At 38.6% G+C, this 13,163-nt stretch overlaps 1 protein-coding gene across 6 annotated transcripts in view; it reads left to right on the forward strand.

The window, feature by feature from the left end:
- LOC131430361 (glutamate-gated chloride channel) overlaps window positions 1–13,163 on the forward strand; it is a 249,491-nt gene that overhangs the window by 196,537 nt on the left and 39,791 nt on the right. For all 6 annotated transcript variants that reach the window (XM_058595278.1, XM_058595277.1, XM_058595273.1 and 3 more), the window contains exons 8-9: window positions 10,874–11,110; window positions 11,191–11,325. In XM_058595278.1, the coding sequence (XP_058451261.1) occupies window positions 10,874–11,110; window positions 11,191–11,325 (372 nt within the window). The remainder of the gene's footprint in view (window positions 1–10,873; window positions 11,111–11,190; window positions 11,326–13,163) is intronic.

The following is a 13,163-nucleotide window of genomic DNA, read 5'->3' on the forward strand; positions in this document are numbered from 1 at the left end:
GCCCGGAAGGAAACGGAAGGGGAACGAAGGAAAGATCCCGGTGACACATGTTGCCATCGAATGCGTTGTCTGTGTCTGTGAGTGTGGAAGTGGGAGACTTTACTGTAATGATTGGCAGTTGGTAGTGATTTTGATGGAAGTAAATTGGATTTCGCCATTTCATCCACTGATATGGGTTTCACCAATCGACATCGGGAATGGGATTATTTCATCAGCGTAAAACACATTCGAAACAGCATTGCAACAGACAGTTCGTGGACGTGGACATTAGATCAAGCTGTTGCGAAATTATTACTTTTTATTTCACCACTCCGATTAGATAAATGATTCTGTTTTGGAATGACATTCTTTTGAAAGGAAAAATGTGCTAACTCATTCCACTTTTTAATGCCGTTTTCGCTTGAGAAAACTGAAACTGAACCACTTTTCACGAAACTGTGTTGGGTTTGCACTTAGCTGATACGTTTGAAACTGACTCGATTTCAGTTTAATGAAATTTCGTTAAAACTAGGCTCGAAACTGACTTCAAACAAACCGTTTGAGAGCAGCTAGAGTGGAAACTAGTGTCGTTTTTCATTGATTCCACTCGCTCGGTGCCAGTGTTTTGCCCTGACAGTTGATCAATGAAACGGTTTTGTAAAGTTTGGTTTGCACGCTTGCTGCTCTGAAAAGAAAACGGGTGCAAAATAGTTGCCCGCGAATTGCCCCGAAAGTGCATTTTTTTCGTGCGGTGCAAATCAATGAAACACAGTGCACCTGTTTTGATTGCCCGACTGCACGAATCGAGCAAAACACGCCACGACTGTTCTCAATGAAAAACGTCATAGGAATCAAGCGAAAATGTTCTTTACACAGGCCTACTTAGAATCCTGATATTTTTTTTCATTGTAAATAGACTGTCCCAGTAATATCAAAACTTTCTTGGGTGGCCAAATTTTCTTGGGTGGCCACATCGAGAGTAATTTTGCACATTTGCGAGAGAGGATGGAGAGAAATGTAACCGCGCAGCGAGCCACGTGGTTTTACGCGATCAACTAGCCTCAGCCCTTAAGGGCTGAGGACAGTACCGTAAAGTGGTGGGTTTGTTGCTATTTTCCCGTTCATTTTCAAATTAAATTTTCTTGGAAACGGTGCAGAATATAGAAAAACCCACCTGACTGTCTTCGAAATTTAGTTGAGAATTTTCAGAATGATTCATTGAGTTTAGCGGTCGTGTTGTATTTTTTTCTGACTGAAGAACTGCTGAAAATTGGAACGCTCGGAAATGCATACCTCTACTTGTTCATCGAATATCTCGGCTTTGAAGGCTTGTATCATAAATCTACCGTGACAAAGTCTAGATAATTTAGTTTAGATGCGATTAGTACATAAAAACATATATGTTATCGCGATAAAAATAAAGTCTTGTATTTTTCTGTGAAACAAAGTCAGTTTCAATGTATCCACCATTTTTTCGCTTTGGTTTCCTGATAGTCTGGACAACTACTCGCGAACCATCAACATATAGAACTACGTCCTACGCCGGGACTCTAATTTCAAGAAATGTAGAGCATTGTTTCCATTGATTGACGGAAGGAGCAACGAATTCTTACTCGACTGCTCGATTTTTCAGTGCTCGATCGGTTCAATGCTAGAATTTTCTCCTGAGTTGAGTGCTCGATCAATCCGATTGACAGTGACATTGTAAATGTCATTGAATATCAATCATTTTATGGACGTGTTAGTGTAAACGTTAGGCGACTTACGCCATTTCACTACTCTCCAGCCAGAGGAATGGATGATGCTGACTACGGTAGGCCTTTTTGTCAATCTCCAGCAAATTCCAACAGCTTATGCTGGAATTCTACGGCTGCAGACAGAGTGGAGGCCGGAAGCGGCTTACAGCAATTCAATTCCCTCAGAGTGAAAGCGGTAAAAAATAAGAAGAAAACGAATTGACAATTCAATCCGCATCTTTTCACTCAATTCTGACAGATTGCCGAACCAACCGGTTCTAGGCGAAATTCATTCGGATTCGTTTGTTACCCTGGATTCCGTATTGATACAGATTTACTATTGAATTTCACATGGGATTCTGAATGCAATTTTTTCGCTCATACGGATTTTATTCGGAGTTCATTCCGAACGGATAATGTGGGCGTAATAACATTTCAGCTGTTTTTTTAAAGAAGACCAAATCCAATAAAAGATAACAAATCGAGTTTCTCTCCTACGAACAAAAAAACTTATAATTTTAATTGAAAATGGGATTTTACAAAAATATCAATCTTAGTACTACAAAGAACTATAAAGAGCGAATCTAACATTCCATTTGTTTACGCATACTTCAATTGCTAGACAGTAAGAGCGAAATTATTTATTTTCATTATTTTAGGTGATAGTGAATGAGACGATAAAATAACCCGCAGGTTTGCCTTAGTCGGCGTAACTTCATAACTCACACGGGGAGCATAAAAGTAAACAAATCCAAAAATGGCGAAACTCCTTTTATATTGATTTATTCAGTTAATATAGACGAAAAGTGAAAAAATTGCATTGCATTTTAAAGATACGCAAACAGTTCATCGATTTATCAAAAATTGATCTGAGAATATACGATAATTTCTGAATAGGATTTGAAACCAACGTCGAAACATTCATCGAAGTTTTTCCATTTGCTGGCAATGTAAGATTCGCCCTTCCTTCAAAAACAGCTGAAATATCCAAAACACAAAATCAAAATAACATGTTTCGCTAGAGCAACCAAAAGGATTAGAAATTTTTATTACCAGAGATGCCGTCTCTATGCATAACTTTTCTACAAGAGAAAGACAAAAACGTCACTACTTATTTTCTTTTCTCAGAGATGGCTGAACCGATTTACACAACCTCAAATGAAAGGTTTGATGGTTTCATAAGCTGCTATTGGATCCTCTCCGGATGCGATTCGCGGTTCCGAAATTACACGTTTTAGAAGTTTCAAACCAGCATTCAGAGTGACGAGGCGAAAAAAAACATGACCATTCTTCCAAGTTTGGCTCAAAACTGATTTAATTTGTAGGTCATGTCAGTTATCGACCAAACCAACTAACTTACCTTTTATTCCAAAGTCAATATAAAAGTATTTTGAAGAATCCCTAAGCAATATGAGAAAGACACCATTACACCACTAGGTGGATGAAAGCTGGGTTACAGTTTCGGTCTACTTTCGTCGCACTTTACTAGTCGTTCACAGAGTGTGAATATTTTATATTTCAAGTAACTTATACCTAGGGTAAGGGTTCCCTATTTTATTTCATTTGTAAGGACGTCGCCTTCAAACAACGATTTAGCCACAAAAATCACTGTAACTATTTCATATTACTGCTTCATTCGCCTTGCTCCACGTTGAGAATAGACTCACATTTCTTGAAAATTCAACTAATATTTATAAAACAGCTACAAACACTAATGATGTTTTCACTACTCTGCTCCTAATTTCATCTCAATGGATTTTTATCCATCCTATCGTTGATCTTTTATTCATCCTATAAATTAGCAATGGCGACAGCAATCAAAACTTAATATTCCACTATTACACTCTCACCCGCATACGCATGGCTGCCAGATGGCTGACTAAACGCTGCCAGCTGGAAAAATATGGCTGGGCAGACATTCTGGTGACCGACTGCCTCACCGCTGCTAGATATAAAACTCAAACGATACAACCGTACCCACCAGGATTTTTCCACATTATTATTATTGGTAAAAAATTTACACGTTGAATTATCTAATTAATGGGGCAATGGCTTACGGAGATCTAAAGAACTATCTTTTAACATCATTTTATTAGTGAAAACTGATAGAACAGATATAGACTTTCTATGCAAAGCAATACATATTTTCTATGAAAATATCTGGCATCTCTGTGCACAGCCGATGAAACACACACACACACACTTCACAGCTTTATGTTGGCGTAAAGCGGAATGAAACCAGTGTTACTAGATTTGCCACAATGGTTATTTCATTAGTATTTAACACGTTCTTTCTGGTAATATTCGAAGCTGAAACAGTGTTATTGAAATATTAATATCAATAATATAATTAAACTAATGTCACGGATACCAAAAACATACTTTTCGATGATAATTTGAGGAAGATAAACAATTTTTGTTTTGTAACATTATGAGATAACTTGGCAACTTTGCGAAACCAAATGAGATGAAAACAAAGCGGAATCAAGTGAACGAAGTGAAAAACTTTCATCTCATATATTTTAAGACTTTTATTGCTTGTCGGGTAATTTTTGAAGTTTTTAATCGTTAACTAAACAAGTGGCAAGTGAACATTACTAATAATGAAGTCATCCAGCATTCAATGGTAGTGTAATTGTGCGAAATAGTGATCATGTTTTGAGACGAATCAATTAGTAGATATTCAGAAACATGACGAACTGTAAATCTTGAGATGAAAATGTGTCCTAAATTGAAAAGTGAGTTTGTTTTATATGAAAAACACGATCACCGAAGAATTTAAAACCATTTCTTTCAATAGGAAAGTGTGACAATAGCTTTCCAAATCATTTTAGAACATTTCACAGTTTGCTTCCGGTAGGTTGTAAAATATTATTCATGTTCAAAGTAATGAGGTGAAGGGATGAGATGGAAATAGGAGCTCAGATGAAATAGGGAGCCGTTGCCCTACCAAAAACTTGGTAATTTTGTACCGAACAGTTTGCACTTTGAAATAATTTGGTAAATTTGAAAGAAATAGTACGAACGATCGAGTTTATCAACTATTAACGAATCGTTCGCCATATTGCATTTCAGTTGAAATTAATCAAAGTAAGTAAATTAGAGTAAGTTTTGAACAAAGTTCAATGTCTGGATGCTTCTTTATTCGAACTATTCAGTAAATAATATAATTCTTTCCACAACATTTCATCTTAACAATAAATGGATGCAATCATTTGTTTTTTTTTCTGTCGGAAGGCAGATTTCGGTTATGTAGAAAGGCTTGGACAACATGTCTTTTTACATATCCGCAATCACTATTAATTCAATTATATAAATTAATTATAAATAATTCGCAAATAATATAATCAGATTCGGCAAATAAGAAAATTATTCAGTCAGTGGGAGCCGCACCTGCACATTTTGAACAATATAGGCGAACGCGAGCGATCTTGAAAATTCAGTTGGAATATTCGTTTTCGAAACCTGAATCCATTATTATACGCCAGATAACAGACTAATTACTCGACCATGGACTTTAGTCGGTACGAGTTCTACTAAACGGCCTAGGGAGGCTAAAGGGGACGGAGTAAGAAGTGTATCGAAAATAAGCTATCCACATACATTTGTGTTATACGCATGCATTTGTGATGTTTTTTAATCCGCAGATCACAGCATACTGTGCGTTTGGCTGTCAGCTTTCGTTTGTGTACTTGTTTGTGCGGTTGAAATTCTGCGTTTTCAAAATGTTGCGTATTGAAAAAGAAGTGAAAATTAGGGTTCTGGACACATGGCTAAGTGAGATCATGAAGAACAAATCAATGTCAATACGTGATTTGGCCAAAAAAGCAGGAACTAGTGCCGGAATGATCCAGCGTAGCAAGAGGCGAAATCACCTGAAGACCTACAAGAAGCAGAAATTCTCGAAACAAAGTGTAGAACAGAAGAAGCGAGCAGCAACAAGGGCCCGGAAATTGTATTCGCGTCTTTTGCAATGTCCGGATGCATGCGTTTTGATGGACGATGAGACTTATGTGAAGGAGGACTCAAAAACCCTTCCGGTCCATAATACTTTACTGTCATCGTTGGGGAGGATGTGGGCGATGCGAACAGGTCGATTCAATTGGAGAAATTCGGTTGAAAGGTACTGATATGGCAAGCAATATGTTCCTGTGGTTTGAAGTCAACCATTTTTTACACTACCGGAACTATAAATGCAGAAATCTATCGATCTGAGTGTCTCCAGAAGAGATTGCTGCTTTTATATAAGAAGCATAAGGAGTGTATCGAAAAGTAGTTAGCAACATTGATTATTGAATAAAAAGCGAAGAAAAATATATTTTGACATCCGTTTTCGAAATATTGTAGAAAAATTACATTTTTATGCATTTCACTGATAATATTGAAGAAAATCCTAGTTTCTGTGAAACGCTCGCACTTTGGACTTGAAATTCTTCATTAAATTCTGCACAGTTCCCTTTGTGACTTTCTTGATGGCAGCTGTCCAGTTTTTTTTAACTCCTGCATGTTTTGGGACACTGTACCTTCCTTCCGAAAGTACCGCTTGACAATTGCCTAATACCTTTCCATTTACCGAAGATCCGGGCAGTTCGGTGGGTTGATGTCCTTTTCCACGAATTGTACATTATTTTTTGACAACCACTGTAGAACGGAGTTGGCGTAGTGGGCTGAAGCCAAACCCGACCAGAAGAGAGGAGGAGCCTTATGCTTTCTGTACAGTGGCAGTATTCTCTTCTTCAAACATTCTTCCTCGTACACCTTGGCATTAATTGTGCCCTTCGTGAAGAAAATCGACCACCGCAAACCACAGGTACAAATTGCTTGCAGACCAACACCTTCCGCCCAAACTTTTCCATCGCCACCGTTGTGTCAGCGTCTTCCAGGTCCTGGCACACCGATTTCGTATAATATTGCGGTCCGGGCAGCGCTCGAGAGTCTTCCTTGGTGTAGGTTTCGTCGTCGATCAGGATGCATCCGTCTTTATTATGTAGAATCTTTCGCGCTCTTGTTTTGGCCTGAACTTGCTGTACCAGGGACTTTTTCGGCACTTTCTGTTTTTTGTACGTTGTCAGGGAGTTCCGAATCTGTTGAATCATCCCGATGCTGGTGTTGAACTGCTTGGCCAAATCCCGCGTCGACGCCGATGGGTTTTTCCTGATGTACTCAACCACTTTTAAGTCCCGGCCGGGCTGGCTGGGACTCGTTTTCCTACCGGATCGGGGCAAATCCTTCATGGAAAGCGTCTTACCGAACTTCTCGATAATATTTTTGACACTGGTGAGGTGCACTTTCACCCGTTTTGCAATTTCGTTGTACGTGATACCACTTTCTGAGCACCATGTGTGCAGAATTTTCTTTCGCGTTTCCGGATCAATTCGACTCATCATTGAAACGATAAACCGTACTGAAACCAATCTATTGCGCAGCTGTTATTGACATGTAAACAAACATGTCACCGCAAAACACGAGAAAAATATCAATCCACCAAATTGCCTTCGAACGTTATATCAATTCACCAAACCCTTCGAACGTTACTGGGCAATCGTGAAAAGGGTCTTCAAGAAGACTGGTTAGGCAGCTGGGAACATGCAGGAGTTCAAAAAAATTTGGGCTCAAGCGTCCAAAAAATGCGATGCAATACTTGTCCGGAACTTGATGAAGAGCGTTCGATCAAAAGTTCGAAAACTCGTGAAGGAATAACTTAAATTTCATCCGGTTTTCTTTATGCTCAAGTTTAACCTCGTACAATAAGGGATCAATTTTTAGTTTTAATAAAGTATCGTTTTTTATCATAATTTGAAAGAAAAATCTGTGGATGTCTTATTTTCGATACACTCCTTTAGTGTGCATTATTGAAGCGATTAATTATCGAACAAATCGTTTTCTCGAGACAAAGCACCGGTACACAAGAGCATCGCGTAAGTTTCATTTTAGAGATTTTGATCGCTGTTTCCGGAACCCGCCAAAGTAAATAATATGACCACCAAATTGGAACAGTCTCAACGTGCATAAAATAAAAAGAAAATTTTTTCTGTTCTTCTCGAGTCGATACAAGGAAGCCACTTATGGCCACTCCTTCTCATGCTATTCGTGAATGAGTAGTGAATTGTCGTTCTTTTAAGTAATGGTTGCTGATCTCAAAATATGTCATACCATCGCAAGCCTCTGGATTATAGTGCTCTGCAAATGGATATTGAGAGGGTCCAGAGGGTACATATGTGATCGAAACGGCCTTCAGTTTGTTTTTGTTACTGCGAATACATAGGTAGGCAGGATAGGATGTGTACTGTCTCTAGAATGTTTACATCGCACTAGTAAGCAGTATTCTGGAATCCGCAGTTACAATTCTCGGTTAATTTTTCAACAGGGCGTATAATCAAGGGACAGTTTCTCTTTGTTTACTTTCTCTTCTATTAATTACCAAGCGGTTTCCACGTTTATCACTCAACTCTTTGCATGAAATGATACCCGAATCTTTCGACTTTCAAACAGAATATAGTGGTTTTCAGCTGCACATAGAATGCGACGGAATTGTCGCAGGATTGCGAAATAATGAGCGTCAGAACCACTGATGCCAGGTTTGCAGATTGGTATGTAAATTTGCAATTTCGTTTGTTAGCAGACTTTGCAATTAAGCCGACTTTTTTGCAGATTTTCGAAAATTTTATAAACAATCGTCCATTTTGATAACTTTTGCTATTACTGTAGGGTTTTCGTTTGGTGTTTTCGTCATACTTCTAAATATTGAGGTCGTATATACACAGACGCCTAAAATTTCACCTGGCATCGCTGCCAGAAAATTGGACAGTTGTTTTAACCCCTTCGCTGTCTGTTGTATTGAAATTAACTAGCATTAGAGCCAAAAGAAAAATTAATCGGTTATTGGATTGAGGCCAATTGCATTTTCAATTGGTAAAAATCCTTAGCGACAATTGTTATTTCATTGTTCATCGAAAGTATCAACAAATGTATATCTGTCAAAGACGATCAACTTTTTAGAGTAGACAAATAGCTCCATCGATTAAAGTACGAGGTTTTGAAAACCAAGGCGTCGATTAATACAAAATATAAATGAAAAGGGAACATACTAAGCACAAAATAACCATTATGCACGATTCAGACGTACCGTCTTCTTTTGTCACAGTCAATCTCCGTCACCGGCACCGTCAACATTAATGACATGCATTCTTATGGTGCCATTCACACGTAACGTCTCCGTCACGGAACGTTTTGACGGACGGAGCGTGTGAACGTTCCGGTAAAGAAAGTATTAAACTAATTTTGACGGAAGCTGACGTTCCGGTGACGGTGACGGAAGGAGGCGGATCGTCTGAATCGTACATTAAGTCAAATAAATAGCACACGCTTAAAAAATCCGCGCAAGTTGTAGCCGTAATCTGCCACATACGTATTATCAATATGAATTCATTATGACTGAAGTTTTCTTAATAATAACTAAAAATTAGTTATTGTAACGGTCAATTTAAAAACTATTTTTGTCTGGCTTGTGGTCTCGAAGGGGTTGAATCGATGCGAATGACAGTTTCGCTATCTTTGCGGCATTTTGTCGCTATCTTATCGCATCGCAATCTTTTCTAGCCGACAGTGAAAATCACTATAGTGATATCAACGAAAATCTTTTAAATCACATCACAATAATCGAAAGAGAGAGTGATTAAAGAGAAAATGTCACTTGCTTATACGCCCTAATGAAAAATCAATCAAGAATTATTCTCAGCTATTTACACACTGTGCAAAATGGACGAGTATGTTTTCAGTGGCTCTTTGTTTCCGATTCACTACAAAAATAAAAAATAAAAAAATGTTTACATGTTAATAGATGTAATGGTGTGTCACGAAATTTCATTTTTTCTAAGAGTGTGCTTACACTTTCGGACCACTGATTTTTCAACTTGTATATATGACTTGGGTTCGATTTGTCATCGCTGCACATATTTCGCTCGATGTTGATTTCAACTGTTCCTCTATAGCCTACTTTGTTTTACCGAAAATGGTGATATAAAGCATAGAATCTCCCACGGACCAAGTAATCTCCATTTTGTTCATAGGCGAAAACACTCGCAAGCCGCTTCGTTTAAATAAAGCAGTAAATTTGATGAGAATAAACAAACCAACACATGCAAAGCAGATAGCAGAGTAAGCCTCCAAGGCGAGCTACATATTTTTATAATGTTTACCAAACTGCTTTCAGCTCGGCTCTGCCAGTGCTTCGTCATTCTTACGTAACGAGTTTCCCTATGGCTCCACGTATGGCTTGATCCCATTAAGTTTTCGGCTGTCAACCAGATGGTGTGACAACGATATCCGTTTTGCACATAAACTCAAGGAAAGAAGAAAAATTCATACCGCCGCCATTTGTCAAACAGTTTGTGTAAAGTGCTATAAAACGAGATTTACGGTCCTTTTTGGATTCCGGTGTATACAACGTCTATTGTCTTTGAATTACCATGCGTTTCCTTCGAGTTCCGTTGAAGTCAAGCAGACGCAATTAAATACGTTCAATTTCGAGTCTCAATCGGCAATCAATCATTCGACCGTATTGTTTAATTACCCACATTACGGTTCTTTGGCAAGTGTCTTTTTCTTAAAGTAAATGTGATCGGATAGAATGGAGTTCTATACAATCGATTAATATATTATTCAAAACATTAGATGCTGCAATTGTTCGATGGCCTTATTTAAACTCACCCTCTTTTCCCCACTGAAGCTGAACTTTCAAATTATGAAACCCCCACCAACACTACCCCAACTCTGTCCCCCGGTCGATTGTCTGCCAGCTGCGTCGTAAACGATATCCTATAGATTGTGTACAAACCGCGCTAGCTCCGGTGGGAGCTTTAGTGATCCTACCGTACGCGCCCCCAACCAGCCAGCATCCCATGGAAATGTGATACTTTATTTATTGCTTGCTAACCAGCTTCCGCCGGTTTCGATCGGTTTAACGGTGTAAAGTGGCTATTCGCACGTGAGGCAGCATTTGATCAAACCAGGAGCTTGTTTGTGCGTGTATTCTTTCCTGTTGATCCAACAACTGTATTTCGATTAAAAGTTCCGCCGGCGTTAACTATCGTGCAAACTTTCGAACCTAAATAAATTTACTCATGTCTGATTCGTTTCGTTTTTTCTCCTTCCTACAGGCCGACTCAAGTACCTGACGTTGACCGATCCGAACCGCGTCTGGATGCCGGATCTTTTCTTCTCGAACGAAAAGGAGGGACACTTTCACAACATCATCATGCCGAACGTGTACATCCGAATCTTCCCGTACGGTTCGGTGCTGTACAGTATACGAATCTCGCTGACGTTGGCCTGCCCGATGAACCTGAAACTGTACCCGCTGGATCGGCAGGTTTGCTCGCTCCGAATGGCTAGCTGTAAGTATTGACGGGCTTTTTTTTTCTTTTGGTGCGATTTGTAATCGTTCATTTTCATTTTCTCGATTCAATTCTTATAGATGGTTGGACAACCGCCGATTTGGTGTTCCTGTGGAAGGAAGGTGACCCGGTTCAGGTGGTGAAAAACTTACACCTACCACGCTTTACGTTGGAGAAGTTTTTGACGGATTACTGTAACAGTAAAACCATTACCGGTAAGTTCCCCGAGTAAAGTCTAACATCAAAATGAGCACAAATAGAAATCTGATTATGATAACAACATCAGATTGAAACCCTATTATTATATCGACTCATCAAATTTCCAATTAATATCACATTATGTTATCATTTTGCTGTTTAAAGTTTTGTGAAACTCAAAAAATGAAAATATTAAAATCAACAGCTTTGTGAATCCATTGAAATTGAGCAAATTTCAAATGACAACACAAAAATACAAAGTTAAGTTTCAATGGAAGAATTATTCCTTCAATCCTATGTTGCCTTTTACAAAAATGCTTTGCCGAGATTCTGCAGTTGAACGCAAAGAAACGATTTTTAACCGGGACAATATTGGTGTCAAACCACACGTCTGGGAGGCATTAGATAAATTGGCGATCATCGGTATCACGTTTGTCCCCCCTTTTTAAACCGAAAACGGGTTTTCAAATCAAGAGGAACCAGAGGACTCTGACTCTGACGAAAATAGTGAAGGTAATTCGTTTATCACTACCCAAGGGTAAGTTAAGAGAAAAAAGTCCTCCTCCAAATTACCAAAAAAGAAACCTAAAATTTCATCTTCAAAAAAAGATCCTCGTGTTAAACAAAAAAAGTCAAAACCAAAGACTGTGCCTTCTGGTTTGTCAAATTCACAAACCAATCCAGGATTAAGCACAGAAAAAGATAATAATCCAGTGGGCTCCGTTTCACAGCCACCATCAGGATTACTGAAGTTTTCGGAAATTGTAGAATGGATTTTCGCAGCATTCAATATTGCTGAACCTCTAAAGACCATCATAACGACATTCCTTCCAATAGCTATAACTTTTTTTAAACAGATTTCAGTTCAATGGCCAGTTCTCTCAGGTTTTGTATCATTTGATGGATAATTTTTCTTCCGCCGCAAATGATCCAATCACTGTCCTGCCGTGGAATTGTCGAAGCATCATGCCAAAACTTGATTCATTTAAAGTTTTGTTGCATAGTCAAAAATGTGATGTATTTGCTTTGTCCGAAACATGGCTTACATCAAACATAGCCTTAAATTATAATGACTTTAAAATTATGCGTCTCGATAGAGACTCTCCGTATGGCGGAGTGCTTTTAGGAATTAAAAAATGTTATTCCTTTTATAGATTAAACATTCCTTCGACTTCTAGTATTGTTGTTGCTTGTCAAATAAACATTAAAGGAAAGGACATTTGCATTGCTTCGGTGCATATTCCTTCAAAGAGCTCAAGTTGGACAGCGACAGCTTAATGAAATTATCGAAGCCCTTCCTGCTCCACGTTTGATTTTAGGAGATTTCAATTCGCACGGAATGATGCGGGGTTCCGTTTACAATGATAGCAGATCATCTCTAATATATAATATTTGCGACAATTTTGGCATGACGTTACTGCAGGAGGTCTTGGGATCCGTGTCATGCTACCCATCATGACACGGATCCCAAGACCTCCTGCACGCCCAAGTGCATTAGATTTATCTCTTTGCTCGACTTCAATTCGACTAGATTGCACCTGGAAAGTATTTCCTGATTTACACGGTAGCGATCATTCTTAGAGGCTCTAAAAGGATGTCAGCGCACAATGGTTCAAAAGCGCAATTTCACGCTCTTAATTGATAACTCATAGGAACGTGATTTTTGAGGTACAGTATCTTCAGCAAAGTTGCTCAGAATGATAGACGCCATCTTTTGTCAAATTTTATTTATGTGATCAATCCCCCGTAAAGTGAGATAAAAATATTATTTTAGTTCAGAGCCAACATAGGGGCTAAGTTACTTCGACAAAGTTGTTGAGAAAGTTATTTCAAACAAATTTGCTGAAGGTTTTAT

The sequence above is a fragment of the Malaya genurostris genome, chromosome 2, assembly GCF_030247185.1.
Source record: "Malaya genurostris strain Urasoe2022 chromosome 2, Malgen_1.1, whole genome shotgun sequence".
NCBI lineage: Eukaryota > Metazoa > Arthropoda > Insecta > Diptera > Culicidae > Malaya > Malaya genurostris.